The 21,181-nt window shown below is 44.3% G+C and overlaps 1 protein-coding gene across 7 annotated transcripts in view; it reads left to right on the top strand.

Annotated features, from left to right (window-relative positions):
• prdm10 (PR domain containing 10) overlaps positions 1-21,181 on the top strand; it is a 371,372-nt gene that overhangs the window by 178,214 nt on the left and 171,977 nt on the right. For all 7 annotated transcript variants that reach the window (XM_072486852.1, XM_072486855.1, XM_072486851.1 and 4 more), the window contains one exon: positions 15,392-15,509. In XM_072486852.1, the coding sequence (XP_072342953.1) occupies positions 15,392-15,509 (118 nt within the window). The remainder of the gene's footprint in view (positions 1-15,391; positions 15,510-21,181) is intronic.

Genomic DNA, 21,181 nt, shown 5'->3' with positions numbered 1-21,181 from the left:
TGTCACAAGTAGGCTTCAATGAAGTTACTCTGAAAAGCCCCTAGTCGCCACATTCCGGCGCCTGTTCGGGAAGGCTGGTACGGGAATTGAACTGTGTTGCTGGCTTGCCTTGGTCGTCTTTAAAAGCCAGCGATTTAGCCCAGTGTCCAATGTGAATACCACCACGCCACAGCTTCCCCTGAAAGAAAGGCAAAATATTGAAGATGCTGCAAATCTGAAATGCAAACTGGAAATGCCCAGCAGGTTGGGCAGCACCTGTGGAGAGAAGCAGATTTGACATTTCAGGTTTAGATGACCGTATCCTTTCAGAAACCAGACCGATATTACATAGGGACATCGGAATTAGGAGCAGAAGATGGCAATTCAGCCTTTCGAGCCCACCCTGCTCCACCCCCCTACCTGTTGCCCATATCCCTTCAACCCTTTTTAAAAATCAGAAATATATCTATCTCCTTCTTGAAACCATTTATGACTGACTCCACTGCACTATTCTCATTCAGTTCTAAACCTGCTGCCTCTCAATCTATATCTGTGACCTCTCGTTGTAGATTGCCCTACAAGGGGGAACATTTGGTTTATGTTTACTTTATCAAGCCCTTTTAGTATCTTATATACCTCGATCACATCCGCTTTAATTATATGTTGTACCTGCATATCGACTTTCTGTGAAAGGACTTGGACAAGCTAGGAGAGTGGGCAATGAGGTGGCAAATAAAATACAATGTGTAAAAGTGTGAGGTTATGCATTTTGGAAGGAGGAATCTAGGCATAGACTATTTTCTAAATGGGGAAATGCTTCGGAAAGCAGAAGCACAAAGGGATTTGGGAGTCCGTGTTCATGATTTTCTTAAGGTTAATATGCAGGTTCAGTCGGCAGTTAAGAAGGCAAATGCAATGTTAGCATTCGTGTCAAGAGGGCGCGAATACAAGACCAAGGATGTACTTCTGAGGCTGTATAAGGCTCTGGTCAGACCCCATTTGGAGTATTGTGAGCAGTTTTGGGCCCCATGTCTAAGGAAGGATGTGCTGGCCTTGGAAAGGGTCCAGAGGAAGTTCACAAGAATGGTCCCTGGAATGAAGAGCTTGTCATATGAGGAATGTTTGAGGACTCTGGGTCTGTACTCGTTGGAGTTTAGAATGATGAGAGGGGATCTTATTGAAACGTACAAGATACTGCGAGGTCTGGATAGAGTGGACGTGGAGAGGATGTTTCCACTTGTAGGAAAATCTAGAAGCAGAGGACACCATCTCAGATTAAAGGGATGATCCTTTAAAACTGAGATGAGGAGGAATCTTTTCAGCCAGAGGATGGTGAATCTGTGGAACTCTTTGCCGCAGAAGACTGTGGAGGCCAATTCACTGAGTGTCTTTAAGGCAGAGATAGATAGGTTCTTGATTAATAAGGGGATCAGGGGTTATGGGGAGAGGCAGGAGAATGGGGATGAGAAAAATATCAGCCATGATTGAATGGCGGAGCTTTTTACATCGGATGAAGTACTTTTTGTTTCACTGTTGTAATTTATTATTCCTTCACTATCTCTATTATTCACCCCTTTTCTATGTTTACCACTTTTAAAATCTTTTGATTTTGTTCTAGGCTGTTTATTTATTTGTGAATCCTTGCCTTTGACACACATTTAACTCTCACCAGATTGTATTTACCTTTCACTTTACTTAGCCAATATTTAAAACTTTTTCACAGCTGGTTCACAGTTTGATCTGCCATTTTTCCTATTTAATCTGGTTTTGCTGCTTTTATCCTGTTGAAAGCCAAGTTATGGTAGAACCTAAAGTGGTCACTTCTGGTCAGTTACTGGCCCTGTTATGTTACCCAGAACCAGGTCAAGCACTGCATTCCTGCTGGTTGATTGTGCAATTGGTTCTGAATGTTGTCTAAAATCATCTCCATGTTCTACCACAAAACCTTTGTCTATTTCCGTCTACAGTAGAGTAACTAAAGTGCCCCATTATTTACAAACCTTTCTAACAGCCTTCAAATATCTTCCTTGATTACTTTCACATAATTTAATCGTTTGTAGTAAACTCCCAAACAGAAAGGGAAAATTGGCAGTGCCCTGAGTTTCAGAGCAGGGACGTTTGACAGAAATGTTGGTGGATCATGTCAAGGTAGTTGTTTAAAAAAAAATATTTTTGTGAAGTTTTTCATTTCAACAAATCGTACAACAAAACTACAGGAACAGTGCAGCTCAGCACAAAGGATAGTCTCAACATATATGGATACAGAGGGGAACAGGAGAACAGCAATATAACTGGCTCAAGACAATCATTGGACTCCATTTGGTGCCTTCACCAGAGATAAAACATGATAAAATGGTGCACACCTTGCCCGTAACGACCACAAGAGTTCAGGATATATTTTTCCTGCCATATTCGGACTCACACCAGAACATATCTCCCCCAACTCCAGAAACAGCAGGGCCACCAGCGACATACTGTAACCCCCCTCCTCTTGGATGCCAGCCTTTGCACCCCTTCAGGAGCCAATCATGGATTCTTAACCCCTACCATAACAGAAATAGAAAAATTCAAAGAAAATATTCGAGAACCCCACTTCTAGAAGGATGTTTTACATATGCCACACAACACCACATAATTCTAACCACCGGCAAGTACAGAACGATCATCATTCCACATATTTATACAGAGAGGACTTGCTTCCCAACACATTAAACAAGACGGGATAAAAAAAAAAGGCAAGTGACCAGGAACAGAAGTTCAGGATAAAAGAGGACCAAGATACAACTGTAGTTCTGGTTTCCTCCAGCACTCTCTCTCTCTCTCTCTCTCTCTCTCTCCCTCTCCCCCCCCCCCCCCCCCCCCCCCCCACCCCCTGCCCCCTAAAAAAAAGTTGCTTGTTCATTCAAGAGAACATCTCAGTCATGAGGAGGGAAACAGGATATCAACCACAGTATAGGACCTGGCTCAACTCCACACCCTCGTGCAAAAAAGAATCAATAAAGAATTGAAGCACATAAAAAAAAAAAACAGCCTCTCAGGGTGTCCCTAATAAGTGTCTTTGAGAAGGGATGTCCCAAGCATAAGTAGGCAACAGGGTATCAATCACAGCACTGGGCTTGGCCTAGTACAACACACTCCAAGACAAAGAAGTCAATACCCCAAGATACCCACCAGCCAGCCGTACTGCACGTCACCAACCACACCCAGGGTAGCATAGCAACCCACCAACCAAAACAGAGCTTATAACAGCACATTACTCACCCAGATGTAGAGAAGAATCCCCCCCCTCACCCCAAAACGGAGGAACGTCCAAGAAACCCAAGAACATTAATCACAGACGAGCACCAAATGCCCTTCCAAGAAGGATAATAGGGGACAGGCCAGTGCTGCCTCAGTAGAGACAAAGACACGGCCTCCCCATGGACTGCTGAATCACAATGAGGAGGACATTCGGGAAAACAACATAGAAGACCACCCGGGATAGGGTGCCGAACTCCTCCATCAAGCCGACCCCCAATCCAGGGCGGCACGTGGCGCAGTGGTTAGCATTGGGTCTACGGTGCTGAGGACCCGGGTTCGAATCCCGGCCCTGGGTCACTGTCTGTGTGGAATTTGCACATTTTCCCCATGTCTGCGTGGGTTTCACCCCCACAACCCAAAGATGTGCAGGTTAGGTGGATTGGCCACGCTAAATTGGCCCTTAATTGGAATAAATACATAATTGGGTAAGCCTACCCCCAATCCGAAGAAAGACTCTGACAACGCAGAGTAGCATACAGACTCTCACTTCAACAAATCGAAAAGGAATAAATCGACCACACCCAGACATGTGCTATCACTGATTTCCCCTATCCCAAAATCCTAAAAATGCCAATCACAAGAAAAATCAAAGGAAACCGTCCTCTCCAAGACACATGGTCTGCACAGGCCTTTGCAGGAGACAAATACAGATTCTCAAAATTCAAAGGAACAATAAAAAAAAAAGAAACCTGGTGTTGTAAGACTTCTTACTGCAATCCAAATGAGGACTAATCTAACGCGACCACCCACCACCACACCAACCATCCACTTGTCAGTCCTCCCCTTCTCCACAAACGAGCTACAGGGTGTCTAAAATGCATTCCCTTCTCATGCATGCAAGGATTACAGCACATTTTGAAAAAGGATAAGACTGTGCTCAACCCAAATATCACTTTAGCGATTTCAATATGATTTTTGCTAAAACAGCGTAACAAACGGCCCTAGTGCTGAAACACCCTTGTCTGGAGAAAAGACAAGAAATCAACAGCATAATCACAAGGGAATAAAGTCCAGGATTATCGATGAACTGCAGAATACTAACACCATCTATGTTACTTGGAAATGCCAAAGCCAAGACCAAATTTTCGATCAAAAGTCAGGATCTCTCAAAAGCTACATTGAACAAAGCAAGCGCCTTCACCTTCGCCACGCCGTTGCCCTGATACCCAAGTGGCCACAAATTCCAGCCCTGGCTGGGGGAGGTGACTCGAATTAGCCAACCATCTTCAACACCTCATGACGAGCATTGCGGACAGTTCAGCATAAGACCAATGGTTGCGGTCGCCACCCAACCGCTGGCCTCGAAGATCAGATACAAGGTGCTCCGTTGAACCTTCTCAAGGATACTTTGCAGTTCATCAAAGTGAGCATCAAAAACCTGCACCACCGAGCCAAGATTAGCATCCAGAAGAGTCGCATGGCAATTATCGCCCCGATGCATACAGCACTGCCGAGGCGTTAGCCTGCTCTTCAGCAAAACCACCACTGCAAGTTGGGCCCTACCTGAGCCATTTCACAGAACCACAGAGTAATACAGCGCAGAAGAGGCCCTTTGACCCATCGAGTCTGCACCGATGCATGAAAGTGACCTGACCTGCCTACCTAATCCCATTTTCCAGCAATTGGCCCATAGCCTTGAATGTAATGATGTGCCAAGTGCTCATCCAGGTATGTTATAAAGGATGTGAGGCAACCCACCTCTACCACCCTCCCAGGCAGTGCATTCCAGACCGTCACCATCGTCTGTGTAAAAAAGCTTTGCCTCAAAGCCCCCTAAACCTCCTGCCTCTCACTTTGAACTTCGTAAATGACCCTTCAACGAGGGAACAGCTGCTCCCTATCCAACCTGTCCATGCCTCCCATAATCTTGTACACCTCAATCAGATCGCCCCTCAGTCTTCTCTGCTCCAGCGAAAACAACCCAAGCCTATCCAACCTCACTTTATAACTTAAATGTCCATCCCAGGCAACATTCTAGTGAATCGCCTCTGCACCCCCTCCAGTGCAATCACATCCTTCCAATAATGTGGCGACTAGAATTGCACACAGTACTCCAGCTGTAGCCCCACCAAAGTTTTATACAACTCCAACGTGACCTTCCTGCTTTCTTAAGCTCCATCCTGCACTTTCTGTACTCCACTAATGCCTCTGTTAATTTGCTCCCCTTGTCCCTGCTAAAAGCATCTCTTTTCCCTCTCATTGTATCCTGAATCTGTCTGGTCATTCATGGTTCTCTGGGCTTGTTACTCCTTCCTATTTCCCTCGAGGAAACATGTTTGGCCTGTACCCTCCCCATTTCCTTTTGGAACCCCCCACTGCTCTTCTGTAATTTCCTTTGGCCAGATCCTGCCTTATTTACTCTCTCCCCCAATCCAAAACCTTTTTGGCAACTAGTCTATTTCTTTGTCCATAACGAGCTTAAATTGTATCATGTTGTAGTCGCTATCACCAAAATTCTCCCCCGCAAGCACATCAACCACCCGTTTGGCTTCATTCCACAGAATTAGGCCCAGCACTACAATTTTCTTTGTTGGACCCTCTACACATTAAGCTATAAAGTTCTCCTGTATACATTTTAAGAACTCCACTCCATCTAAGCCCTTAACACAGTGACTATCCCAATTAATAATAATAATAATAATAATAATCTTTATTGTCACAAATAGGCTTATGTTAACACTGCAATGAAGTTACTGTGAAAAGCCCCTAGTAGCCACATTCCGGTGCCTGTTTGGGTACACAGAGAGAGAATTCAGAATGTCCCATTCACCTAACAAGCACATCTTTCAGGACTTGTGGGAGGAAACCGGAGCACCCGAAGGAAACCCACGCAGACACGGGGAACGTGCAGACTCCACACAGACAGTGATCCAAGCCGGGAATCGAACCTGGGACCCTGGCGCTGTGAAGAAACAGTGCTAACCAATGTTGGTAAAGTTGAAATCACCTAATATAAAAATCATAGAATCCCTACAGTGCAGAAGGAGGCCATTTGCCCATCGAGTCTGCACCGACCTTTCAAAAGACCACCACCCGTAGGCCTAATCCCCTGCCCTATTCCTGCAATCCCACCCCATGGGACAATTTAGCTTGGCCAATCCACCTAATCTGCACATTTTTGGACTGTGGGAGAAAACTGGAGCACCGGAGGAACCCACGCAGACATGGGGCGAACGTGAAAACTCCACACAGTTGCAGTTACCTGAGGTAGGAATCGAACCTGGGTCCCTGGTGCTGTGAGGTAGCAGTGCTAATCCCTGTGCCACTGTGTTGTCCATAAATATTATTGCTCAATTATTTTTACACACCTCTACGAATTGCACACACATTTGTTCCTCAATTTTCCCACGATCTGGGGGTCTATAATAAACACCTAGCAATGTGGCTGCCCCTTTTTATTCCTAAACTCGACCCACAAAGCTTAATTTGATGCCCCCTTCAAGATATCATCTCTCCTTACTGCAGTAGCTAACTCCTTAACTAATAATGCAATGCCTCTTCCTCTTTTACCCCCTCCTCTGTCTCACCTGAAGATTTTATATCTCGGGATGTTGAGCTGCCAATCGTGCCCCTCCCTCAACCACGTCTCCATGATGGCTACTATATCACAATTCCTTGTGACAATTCTCGCCCTTAACTGTTCCGTTTTACCTGTAATACTCCTGGCATTAAAGTAGCGTTCATCCAGCCATGTCTGACTCCCTTGAAACATACTACCGCTGTATTCCCTCTGATTTGATTGCTTTTCTGTGTTATGCTGTGTCCCTATTCTGCTAACAGTCTGCGTCCCCTCCCCCTGCCGAATTAGGTTAAACTCCTCCTCCATTCACCTGCGCTGTTCTCCACTTTCTATCAATGCGTGGAGGAGGGAATGTTTTAGATTCCTGGACCACTGGGATTGTTTCTGGGGAAGGTGGGATCTTACATGCGGGACAGTCTGCATCTGAGCCAGAGCGGTGCAAACATACTTGCTGGTGTTATGGGCCAGGGTTAGAGAACCCCAAAGTATCATGGAGTTCACCTGACCCACAACTTTTAATAGATTGTGGTATGGGGAGCACACGGCCCACTCTACAGGTGTGGTACAGCAGAAATGGAAAAGTATTTTTTAAAGCAAAACAATGTTTATTCTATGAACTCAAGTTAACATTTTTGAAACATACAGTGAACATCTTAGCAACCATTAATTCAAAAACAACCCCCAAACTCTACAACACTAATCCTTTAAGCTTTCCTTTTAACATCCATAAGACTTAAAACACCTTTTACCAGAAGCACATCAGGTTAAAGTCACTCCTGTTATTAGTTTTAAATCTCCAGGATCGATTTACAGTCTTTAGATTACAGAGAGAGATTCATACACCTTCTGGCTGTGACTGCAGCTATCCAACTCTGAAAACGAAACTAAAACACACCCTGCAGCAAACAGCCTAAAACGAAAGTAAAAAGCTGACAGACAGCTCAGCTCCACCCACTCCCTGACATCACTGCAGTAATAAACACCCATTTCTTAAAGGTACTCTCACTACAGATATTTACATACACACCCATTTCTTAAAGGTACATTTCTTAAACACCCATTTATAAACACACATTTCTTAAAGGTACTCTCACCCCCCCCCCCCCCCCCCCAAAGAAAAAAACCCCCATCAACTTCAAGATGGTTTCATTTTTCACCTTTTCACCATTCTTTAAGAAATGTGCACGGTAAATATACTTTTATCGTTTCAAAAAACAACACACGCAAACAGGTATAATAATATAGTCATTTGTTTTTTTCCTCCAACTGGAATCCTTCTCAATTGACAGTCCCTTTGAACAAGAAGGTTTCTGCACGATCCGTCCATTTCTCTACGCCGTGGCATTTCTCTTTAAAGTCAGATACTTTAGTTCAATCTGATCACAGAGTCCCTTGTAATTCTCCAACACATAAGCATTAGTTATTACAGCTTTCAGGCAGTCAAATGCCTGTTGAAACCCCGCTGTCCATTGAAATTTTCGACGTTTCTTTAGCAAGTCCATCAGAGGAGCAATCGCGCTACAAAAGTTTTGCACAAATTTTCAATCAAATCCACTCATGTAAAGAAATCGCATTATTTCCCTTCGTCTTGAGGGTATCTCCTCAATAACTGTTGGTTTCACATCCCGTGTGACCATTCGACCCTGTCCGACTGTATGGCCAAGGAAAGTGACTTGGGCTTTTCCAAATTCACTTTTGGCTAGGTTTATCACCAAACCAGCCTCCTGAAGTCGATCAAATAACTCCATCAAATGTTTTAAATGTTCTGTCCATGTCTGGCTGAAAATTACCAGATCGTCGATGTATACCGCACAATTGGTAATCCTGAAACAAATTTGTTAGTTAACCGTTGAAATGTGGCTGGGGCGTTTTTCATGCCAAATGGCATAACTTTGAACTGGTATATACCATTTGGAGTCACAAAAGCTGAAATCTTCTTCGCCCTTTCGGATAAAGGAACCTGCCAGTAACCTTGAAGTAAATCCAGTTTAGAAATAAGAGCTGATTGTCCCACTTTCTCAATGCAATCCTCCAAACGTGGGATAGAATAAGAGTCCATTCTTGTAACTGCATTAACCTTTCTATAGTCCACACACAACCGTTGGGTACCGTCTAGTTTAGGTACCATCACTATGGGTGAGCTCCATTGGCTGCAACCCACTTCAATTATGCTGTTTTTCAGCATACGCTCAATCTCTCTGTTAACCTGTGCCAATTTTAAAGGGTTAAGTCTTTATGGATGTTGTTTGATTGGAACAGCATTTCCCACATCTACATCAAGTATAGCCATTTTAGTACTACCCAATTTATCTCCACAAACTTGCCCACTTGATATCAATAACTCTTTCAGGTCAGTTCTTTTTCCTCTGGAAGGTAACTCAACAATTTATCCCATTTTTTTAAGAACATCCTCGTTTTCCAATTTAATTTGAGGTATGTCAAATTCACAGTCATCTGGATTTGGTTCGTCACTTTAAATTAGAATCATTAAAACGTCCTCTTTTTTTCTCTCTTTCCCTCAAAGTACCTTTTAAGCATATTCACATGACACACTTGGTGAGTTTTCCTTCTATCCGGCGTTTTTACCACATAATTCACCTGACTTAATTTCCTTTCATTCTGATAAGGTCCACACAACCTAGCTTTTAAAGGTTCACCGACCACTGGTAACAACACTAAAACTTTATCTCCAAAGGCAAAACTACGAACTTTGGATTTCTTGTCCGCTACCAGTTTCATCACATTTTGTGCAACTTTCAAATGTTGTCTCGCCAATTCACCTGCTCTATTTAATCGTTCCCTAAAATTTGACACGTAATCCAATAATGTAATTTCCGATTTCTCACTCACCAATTTTTCCTTAATCAATTTAAGTGGTCCTCTTATCTCATGATAAAAATTAGTTCAAAAGGACTGAATTTGGTTGACTCATTAGGTGCATCCCTAATGTCAAACAGTACGAATGGAATTCCTTTATCCCAATCCTCTAGATAATCTTGACAATAAGCCCTCAACATTGTCTTTAATGTCTGATGCCACCTTTCTAACGCTCCCTGCGATTCTGGATGGTACGCAGTTGATTTAAATTGTTTTATTCCCAAGGTATCCGTAACTTCTTTGAATAACCTTGAGGTAAAATATGATCCTTGATCCGATTGTATTTCTGTGGGTAGTCCATATCTAATAAAGAATTTAAGTCACTCCTCCACAATCTTATTAGCTGTAATATTACGTAAGGGCAGCACGGTAGCATTGTGGATAGCACAATTGCTTCACAGCTCCAGGGTCCCAGGTTCGATTCCTGGCTTGGGTCACTGTCTGTGAGGAGTCTATACATTCTCCCCTTGTGTGCGTGGGTTTCCTCCGGGTGCTACGGTTTCCTCCCACAGTCCAAAGATGTGCGGGTAAGGTGGATTGGCCATGCTAAATTGCCCACAGTGTCCAAAATTGCCCTTAGTGTTGGGTGGGGTTACTGGGTTATGGGGATAGGGTGGAGGTAGGGTGCTCTTTCCAAGAGCCGGTGCAGACTTGATGGGCCGAATGGCCTCCTTCTGCACTGTAAAATCTATGTACTGGAATGGTCTCTGGAAACCTAGTAGACACATCCATTATCGTCAAAAGATATTGATTCCCACTTTTCGTTTTCGGAAGCGGTCCTACGCAATGAATTAGGACCCTTGTCAAAGGTTCCTCAAATGCTGGAATGGGTATTAAGGGCACTGGTTTTATCACTGCTTGAGATTTCCCTATCACTTGACATGTGTGACATGATTGACAAAATTTAACGACATCTTTATGTAGTCCAGGCCAATAAAAATGTTTCTGGATTTTAGCTTGAGTTTTCCTCATTCCCAAATGACCTCCCACTGGTACCTCATGTGCAACACCCATTTCTGAAAGGTACTCTCACTGCAGATATTTATATACACACCAATTTATACACACCCATTTCTTAAAGGTACATTTCTTAAACACCCATTTATAAACATCCATTTCTTAAAGGTACTCTCACATGACACTGGCGGATTTGCTAGTGGCACTGGGAGTGATCCAGGGATTACAACCCAATAGGTCCTGCCTTTACGCCTACTGCCTTACTCCCTGAATTCTTGATGCAAGACCTCACCTCACTTTCTACCTATTGTAATGTTCTTTGATTTTGGGTTGATTTTGAATCTTGATATTGTCGTGTGAACAAAGAACATTAGATTTTGTTTTATAAACAAAGTTATTCATTACTAACTCTACACTAACGAATTAGTAAAATGTCTAAGATTAATACAGTTGGAAATAATGGTTTAACATTAACTTATACTAAGATAGTACAGATAACTCTAATATGTGACTGCTACAAATCTCCTGGAACACATGGGCCGGGATTCTCTGAAATCCCGGCCAAGTGTTGACCCCGGCGTAAACACCAGAGTGGTGTACGCCGGCATCAACGGGATTCCTGGCCCAACAATACACTGCTGAAGGGCAGCCCTGCACAGCCTGCGCCGGTCCATGCATGCGCGCCACAGCCATGGTGCCCGTCGATTGGAGGCCCCCGATCGTGGCTTGGACCCCGTGGAGGCCCCCCCGGAGTCAGATCCCCCCGCCTTCCCCACCAGGACGTCCACAACGGCTGCGGGTTTGAGTTCCCGCCAGGTGGTACCAGGTTTGAACCACGCCGGCGGGACTCGCGGGAGTTCGACCCATCGCCCGTGGAGAATCCGCGCGGGGGTCTATTTCAGCGGTCCCCGACCAGCGGCGCAGCAACCGCGCAGGCGCGATTGGTGCCGAGTCGCCGGCCCGGCGTCGGAGTGGCGTGGCGGGAGTTTCCCGCGCCTCTGCTGATTCACCGACCCGTTGCGAACTTGGAGAATCCCGGCCAAGATGAGTCCCGGTTGCGTACCTGCTCGTCGGAAGGTGGAACGACAACAGTTATACAAATATTATTATTTACATACAGATGATAACCCCAATGACAATCTACTTATCATCACACCTATGGCATTCGTATGAACATGTACCATGACCTCTGCCTTATCACCCTTCCTCTTCAGGATGCCTTGCAGCCATTCAGTGACATTACAGACCCTGGTATCAGAAAGGCAACACAACTTCCTGGAGTCACGTTGATGGCCACAGCAGCACCTATCTGTTCACCTGACTGTAGAATTCCCTGCTACGGGCAGCACAGTGGGCTAGCACTGCGGCCTCACGCCGCCGAGGTCCCAAATTCGATCCCGGCTCTGGGTCACTCTTCGCGTGGAGGTTGCGCATTCTCCCCATGTTTGCGTGGGTTTTGTCCCCACAACCCAAATGATGTGCAGGGTAGGTGGATTGGCCACACTAAATTGCCTCTTAATTGGAAAAATATGAATTGTGTATTCTAAATTTAAAGAAAAAAAAGAATTCCTTATTACTATTGCTCTTCCACTCTTTCCCCCCTCCTGTGCAGACAGGCTGCTTGTGGTGCCAGAAGCTCGGCTCTGTCCACCCTCACTGGAGGAAGCAGCATCATCAGCTTCCAAAATGGAGTACCGATTTGGAAGCGGGGCCCCAGGGGGCTGCTGAACTACCTGCCTGTTTCTCTTCGACTGTCTGGTGGTCACACATTCCCTTCCTTCCTCGAGTTCTTTCAGCTGCGGTGTGATCACCTCGCTAAACGTGTTTTCCACGATGCTGTTGGGCCCGCAGATGCTATGCAATGTCTCCAGCCGCTGTTCCAACTCTGAAACCCGAGCTTCCAGGAGCTGCAGCTGGACACACTTCTTGCATACGTGTTGGTCCCGGGGACTGGAAGTGTTCCTGGATTCCCACATGAAGGCAAGAGGAGCAAACCACAGCTTTGAGCTCTCGTGCCTGACAACCCATTTAAATTTAAAGCATTAGAAAACTGTTTTTTTAAAAAAATCAACAAAGTCCCTTACTACAGAAAAATGACTTGCAATTCAATGTAGTTTGAAAAATACTCACCAGGACTTACTCACCAGTCAGCTTTGCTCTTTGGAAACTCCCAGTTCCAGTCACGCTCTTTGAGATCAGGTAGGAAATGGATGGAGCACTTCGCTCCCTCCTCACCGAATTCCCTCAGTTACAAAACTCCCACTTTAGCACTCTAATGCAGCCCAAAGCCAGCACTCCAGTGCATTTCTGAGGATTAAATGAGGATTGTCTCTGATCGAACTCTGCTCTTTACCACCAGACTCTGACCAGGATCATCCAGGGACATAGTGTAAGGCAAATCCGCAAGAAAAATCATTATGGAATGTGCATCAGGACAAAATAAAGGATGAGGAAGCAAGTGGTGCCAGAGCTCATGAAAATGTAGTCGCTCAACAAAATTTTTTTTTTCAGATGTCAAACAAGTCCTTATTTGGCTGATTTAACAACAGTTGACTGATCAGATTAGTTTAATGGGAACGTATCAGAAACCTGGAGTGCTGTCAAATTGAGGAATGGGCTGGGAATAGACTTGGAAGTTACACTGAACAAGATGTGTGGCCCCTGTGAGCAGCTGCTAACTTGCATTATCTCAGTAGAATTGAGACATAATGCCAGAGGCTTTAAATACTGTTGAATGTACCAGTTTGCTCACCATAATGGGCACAATTGATGCATGAAATTCTCATTGGCATAACATGACACTATTTTCTCTGCAACCCAACTATAACTATAATTGTATGCTCAATGAAAATAGAACTCTTTGATTTTAACCCAGTGCTAACATCAAAGTCTGTTCAGTCATTTGTAGTACATTCAGTTTCAGGGTTACACTGCCTCGACTCTGCTCCGACAGTGTTCAAGACAATTTGTTACATCATATTTTAAAACATCTTTGAGATACAGTAAGTGCTTGCCCCACTTGACATTGTTTCTTCTTTCGGGTCTTTTTTTTAGAATTATAGAATCCCATCAGTATAGTAGGAGGCCATTCAGCCCATTGAGTCTGCACCGACCCTCTGAAAGAACATCCCACCTCGCCCCACTCCCTGCCCTATCCCTATAATCCCAGCTAACCATTGGACAGTAAGGGGCAATTTAGCATGGCCAATCCACCTAACCTGCACATCTTTCTCAAACTTGCCATGATTTCTCTTTTTATGTCATTGAGTCTCGTGACCCAATCACTGAAGGAAGTGAGGTGCTTGCCTGAAATTTAAAGGAACTTTGATTAAAATAAAACTGAAGCCAAGTTGTGAAGAAAGAATAGCCAAAGTTTTTTTGCAAGCTGAAAGTTGAAGCCGGGACTGCTCATTTCTATGAAAGAAGCCAATTTCTTGGACTCAGTTTTGGAATTTCAGGTGTGCCAGTTGTGGGCGAGGCACAGAAAGCATTTTGAAAGTCTATGAGAGTGAGGTATTTGCTACTGTATACAGTTGCTTTCCTTCTCTTGGGCTTGTTTGGGTGAAATATGTGCATAGTACTTGGCCTTCAGGGGGCTGACTGTGCAATTGGTCTGGTTAATTTTGGAGCCCCTAAGTCTGGCCCTTGTTCCAGTCTGCAGCAGGTGAGGCAGAGGAGTCATTTTAAAGTCCCTTATTACAGGCTTGTGCTGCAATCCCTTTGAATCAGTTTTAATGCAGTCAGAAAGGTTCCAGCAAGTGGCAGTAGTGAGTCTGTTGCTGCAAAGAAAGCAAGAAAATCTTATCAGCTCAGAAGTGAAATTGAATGTTTTGAAACATCTTGAGAATGAGCAGTTGATATTGCATGAGTGCCTGGGCTTTCTCCCAGAGGACAATCTGCAATAACGCCGACAAACTCAAACAAAGTGTGCTGAATTTTACACGTTTAAGTGCAGGTAGGGCCGGACAAGAAACAGCATCATGGAGAAAGTGGGAAGACCCAAAGCATGGCAGGTGCTTCTTAGTTTGATGGCCATCCAAGAAAAAGCCAAAAGCTTGTAAAGAAGACTTCCAGAATGAGCAGGGTGAGAGTTTTCAGTCAGAAAGGTTCAATGCTAGTCATAGAAAGCTCAAGGTTTTCAAGAGGTGTTCCTATCTGCACAATATTGAAATGTCCGGTAAAGCAGCTAGTGCTGATACAGAAGCCCGTTTAGATACCGTGACCAATATTGCACACAGTACTCCAGATGTAGGCTCACTCATGTCCTGTATAAGCATAAATTCACTACTTTTGTATTCAATTCTTCACGCAGTAAATGCTATTAGCTTTCCTATTTGGTGCACTTGCATATTAACCTTTTGTGATTAATGCAGTCGGGCGCCCAGATCCTCTGCATCTCAATGCTTTGCAATCTCTCGCCATTTAGATAATAAGCTTTATTCTTCCATCCAAAATGAACAATCTCACACTTTCCCACATTATTTGCCAAATCTTTGCCCATTAACGTAACCTATCTGTACCTGTTTGTAGGCTTCTATGTCCTCTTCACAAGTCACTTTTTGATCTATCTTTATGTCATCAGCAAATTTAGCAACCGTACATTTGATTCCTTCATCCCAGGGATTGAAATAAAATTGTAAAATGTTGAGAGCCCAGTACTGATCCCTGTGGCACACCACTAAGTGTTCACATTCGAGCAGAATATGAATGCAATTTTTTTGTAGAAACACTGACATGTTTTGTTTGTTTCTTCCTTAGTGTTAAGAGACCAGGAAAAAAACTGGCCCTGTTATGAGTGTAACCGTCGCTTCACCAGCTCTGAGCAGCTCCAGCAACATCTCAACATGCATGATGAGAAGCTGGATTACTTCAGCAGGTACAGCCATGAATGCATTTAGAATCAACAGAGCCAATTACAGTTATCTGTTTCCCTGTCTGTATATGTGTCTCTGTCTGCTCGTGTCTCTGTCTGTCTCGCTCTCTGTTCCTTCCCCCTTTGTGTCTACCTCTCCCTCCTGATTTTTGTGCACTTGCCTCTATCTTTCTCTCATTTATAAATATTGCTGTATTTCAGATATAGCATTACCATTTGTTTCGATAGCTCTTGTTTCAAACCTTCAACTAATATTTACGACCATACAAATTAGGAGCAGGAGTAGACCATTTGGCAGCTCGAGCCGGTTTGACGATTCAGTACGATCTTGGCTGATCTTCTTGTAACCTCAACTTCACGTTCCTTCCTACCTCTGAAAACCTTGCTTCTGTAAAATCCATCCATTTCTGCCTTAAAGATAGTCAAATATTCTGCCTCAACCACCTTTTGAGGAAGGGAATTCCAAAGACAACCCTGAGAGGGAAATATTCTCCTCATCTCTGTCTCAAATGGTGACCCCTTATTTTTAACAATGACCCCTAGTTTTAGATTTTCCCACAAGAGGAAACATCCCTCCACATCCACCCTGTCAAGACCCCTCAGGATCCTGTGTTTCAATCAATCACCTCTTACCTTTCTAAACTCCAGCAGATACAAGCCTAGTGTGTGCAGCCTTTCCTCATAAGACATTGCTGGTATTAGTCTTGTAAACCTTCTCGGAACTGCCTCCAATGCATTTACATCTTTCCTTGAATAAGGAGGCCAGCACTGTGTACATTACTCCAGATGAGATCTCACCATTGTCCTATACAACTGAAACATAACCTCTCTACTCTTGTATTCAGTACCCTCACAATAAATAATGCAATTTGATTAGCTTTGCTAATTACTTGCTGCATCTGCTTCCTAACCTTTGTGATTCATGCACTAGGACACCCAGATCCCTCTGCACCTCAGACCTCACCAATCTCTCACCATTTAGATAATATGCTTTTTTATTCATTCTGCCAAAATGGACAATTTCGCATTTTCCAACATTATACTCGATTTGCCAAATCTTTGCCCACTCAGCCATCTATATATGTTTGTATCTCCTGATGTCCTCTTTGCAACATACTTTTCTACCTATCTTTACGTCATCAGGAAATTTAGCAATTAGCCCTTAATGGGTCATACCATTAGTCCTTTTATTCAAAATCCTTTCAAATCATTCATATAAATTGCAGAGAGTTGAGACCCCAGCACTGACCCCTGTGGTACACCATTTGTTACTTCCTGCCAACCAGAAAATTACTTACTTATGCCAACCCTCTCTTTCTTGTTAGCTGGCCAATCCTCTGGTCGATGCCAATATGTTCTCCTCTACACCGTGAGCGTTTATTTTCAGCAATAACCTTTGATGTGGACTCTTATTAAATGCCATCTGAAACTTTTTCGCCTCGATATTGTAAGCTCCAATTTTCTTGAGCAATTTTCTGTGAAGCAGATTATCAGCTGCTCTCTGGATGTCCATTTAAACTCCATCTACTGCATACCTCCTGGAAATATACCTTGGTCCCTCAATTAGGTTAGCCAAACATGCTAACTTCACTGAAACAAGTCTACATTAAACATCTCTGATCAATCTATACCTATCTTAAGTACTAATTTTTAATTTTCCTTTAGCTGTGGTCTTCACTGTTATTCCTATTGATGTAAATCAGCAGTGACAGCAATAGTTATGCAGTAAGTAACTCATCCCAATTCTCCATTTTAAATATAGGAATTGCTAGACAGTAAATGAAGAAGATTCACGTTGTTCCCCTCATACTACCCTGGCAGTTGCATGATTCAACTATATTGATGTCTAATCTTAGCAATCAATCTCTATTAATTCGTCTACACAGACTTGAGGTTGGAAAAACCATATCATGATTCCTCAGGTACTGAAGTATTCCAGGTCCAAATGCAGCAAGACATGGTTGATATCCAGGCTTCGACTGACGAGTAACATTCTCGCCACACAAGTGCCAGACAATGACCATCCCCAACAAGAGAGCATTGACCCTTGACATTTGATGGCATTACCATCGCTGAATCCCCCACTATCAACATCTTAGGGATTACCATTGAGGTGGAATTGAACTGAACCACCCATATTAATACTGTGGCTACAAGAGCAGGTCAGAGATCAGGAATCCTACAATGAGTAACTCACCACCTGACTCCCCGATGCCTGGCCACCATCTACAAGGCACAGTCAGGAGTTTGATGGGATACTCGCCACTTGCCTGGATGAGTGCAGCTCCAACAACATTCAAGAAGCTTGAAACAATCTAGGACAATTATGGGCAGCACTGTAGCATAGTGGTTAGCACAGTTGCTTCACAGCTCCAGGGTCACAAGTTCGATTCCCGGCTTGGGTCACTGTCTGTGCGGAGTCTGCACGTTCTCCCCGTGTCTGCGTGGGTTTCCTCCGGGTGCTCCGGTTTCTGCCCACAGTCCAAAGATGTGCAGGTTAGGTGGATTGGCCATGCTAAATTGCCCTTATTGTCCAAAAAGTGGGGACGGGTTACTGGGTTACGGGAATTGGGTGGACGTGTGGGCTTGGGTATGGTGCTTTCCAAGGGCCGGTGCAGACTCGATGGGCCGAATGGCCTCCTTATGCACTGTAAATTCTATGACAAAGCAGCCTGCTTGATTGGTTACCCCATCCACAAGCATTCACTTGCTTTACCACCAACAGATAGTGGTGGCACTGTTTACCATCTACAAATTGCACTGCAGCAGCTCACCCAGGCTCCTTGGACAGCACCTTCCAAACCTGTTACATTAACACTGCAACAAAGTTACTGTTAAAATCCCCTAGTCGCCACATTCCAGCGCCTGTTCGGGTACACAGAGGGAGAATTCTGAATGTCAAAATTACTGAACAGCACGTCTTTCGGGACTTGTGGGAGGAAACTAGAGCACCCGGAGGAAACCCATACAGACATGGGGAGAGTGTGCAGACTCCGCACAGACAGTGACCCAAGTCGGGAATCGAACCTGGGACCCTGGCGCTGTGAAGCAACAGTGCTAATCACTGTGCTACCGTGCCGCCAATGAGTTAATGACTGGCACTTTCCAGCATTTGGTCTGTAGCCTGCAGGTTACGGCACTTGAGGTGTACATCCAGACACCTTTTAACGGGTTGAAGGATTTTGCTTCCTCCTACTTTTTCAGAGTTCCAGACCCCTATATCTCTCTGGGTGAAAACATTTTTCATCATCTCCCCTCCAGTGCTTCTACCAATCACTTTAAATCAATGCCCCTTAGTCATTGATCTCCCTGTGAAAGTAAGCATGCCTTTCCCATCCACCTTATCTTGGTCCCTCACAATTTTGTATAAGTTGATTAAATCTCCCCTAAGCCTCTCCTGTTCCGAGGAGAACCTCAATCTATCCAGTCTTTCCTCATAGCTGCAATTTTGCAGTCCTAGCAACATCCTCATAAATCCCCCTCGTACCCGCTCTAATACAATTACATCCTTTCTGTAATGAGGTGACCAGAACTGCACACAAGTGGCCGAACTAGAGTTTTATATAGTTCCAATATCACCTCCCTGTAAGGGCAAGTCCTTTTGTATCCTTCCTTGGGTTTCAATTTGTACTCTGGGTGCGTGCCTGGTTAACGCACAAGTGGATAGTTTTAATGTAGAATTAAAAACTAAATTCTATTTCACTAATAGAACATCGAAAAATACAGCACAGAACAGGCCTTTTGGCCCAAGATGTTGTCCTAGATTAAGAACAAATTAATCTACACACCATCATTCTACCGTAATCCATGTACCTATCCAATAGCCGCTTGAAGATCCCTAATGTTTCCGACTCAACTACTTCCACAGGCAGTGCATTCCATGCCCCCACTACTCTCTGGGTAAAGAACCTACCTCTGGCATTCCCCCTATATCTTCCACCATTCACCTTAAATTTATGTCCCCTTGTAATGGTTTGTTCCACCCGGGGAAAACGTCTCTGACTGTCTACTCTATCTATTCCCCTGATCACCTTATGAACCTCTATCAAGTCGCCCCTCATCCTTCTCCGTTCTAATGAGAAAAGGCCTAGCACCCTCAACCTTTCCTCGTAAGACCAACTCTCCATTCCAGGCAACATCCTGGTAAATCGCCTTTGCACCTTTTCCAAAGCTTCCACATCCTTCCTAAAATGAGGCGACCAGAACTGCACACACTACTCCAAATGTGGCCGTACCAAGGTTTTGTACAGCTGCATCATCACCTCACGGCTCTTAAATTCAATCCCTCTGCTAATGAACGCAAGCACACTATAGGCATTCTTCACAGCTCTATCCATTTGAGTGGCAACTTTCAAAGATCTATGAACATAGACCCCAAGATCTCTCTGCTCCTCCACATTGCCAAGAACCCTACTGTTAACCCTGTATTCCGCATTCACATTTGTCCTTCCAAAATGGACAACCTCACACTTTTCAGGGTTAAACTCCATCTGCCACTTCTCAGCCCAGCTCTGCATCCTATCTATGTCTCTTTGCAGCCGACAACAGCCCTCCTCACTATCTACAACTCCACCAATCTTCTTTTTGTCTGCAAATTTACTGACCCACCCTTCAACTCCCTCATCCAAGTCATTAATGAAAATCACAAACAGCAGAGGACTCAGAAATGATCCCTGCGGTACGCCACTGGTAATTGGGCTCCGGGCTGAATATTTGCCATCCACCACCACTCTCTGACTTCTATCGGTAAGCAAGTTCGTTATCCAACTGGCCAAATTTCCCACTATCCCGTGCCTCCTTACCTTCTGCATAAGCCTACCATGGGGAACCTTATCAAATGCCTTACTAAAATCCATGTACACTACATCCACTGCTTTACCTTCATCCACGTGCTTGGTCACCTCCTCAAAGAATTCAATAAGACTTGTGAGGCAAGACCTACCCCTCACAAATCCGTGCTGACTATCCCTAATCAAGTAGTGCCTTTCCAGATGTTTAGAAATCCTATCCCTGAGTACCCTTTCTATTACTTTGCCTATCACCGAAGTAAGACTAACTGGCCTGTAATTCCCAGGGTTATCCCCATTCCCTTTTTTGAACAGGGGCACGACATGTCCAATTCCCTGGTACCACCCCTGTTGACAGTGAGGACAAAAAGATCATTGCCAGCGGCTCTGCAATTTCATCTCTTGCTTCCCATAGAATCCTTGGATATATCCAGTCAGGCCCGGGGGACTTTTCTATCCTCAAGTTTTTCAAAATGCCCAACACATCTTCCTTCCTAACAAATATTTCGTCGAGCTTACCAGTCTGTTTCACACTGTCCTCTCCAACAATATGGCCCCTCTCATTTGTAAATACAGAAGAAAAGTACTCGTTCAAGACCTCTCCTATCTCTTCAGACTCAATACACAATCTCCCGCTACTGTCCTTGGTCGGACCTACCCTCGCTCTAGTCATTCTCATATTTCTCACGTGTGTAAAAGGACTTGGGGGTTTTCCTTGATTCTACCCGCCAAAGATTTTTCATGCCCTCTCTTCGCTCTCCTAATCCTTTTCTTCAGTTCCCTCCTGGCTATCTTGTATCCCTCCAGCGCCCTGTCTGAACTTTGTTTCCTCAGCCTTACATAAGTATCCTTCCTCTTAACAAGACATTTCAACCTCTCTTGTCAACC

Source organism: Scyliorhinus torazame, chromosome 21, assembly GCF_047496885.1.
Source record: "Scyliorhinus torazame isolate Kashiwa2021f chromosome 21, sScyTor2.1, whole genome shotgun sequence".
NCBI lineage: Eukaryota > Metazoa > Chordata > Chondrichthyes > Carcharhiniformes > Scyliorhinidae > Scyliorhinus > Scyliorhinus torazame.
This window is presented reverse-complemented; position numbering and strand designations above follow the sequence as displayed.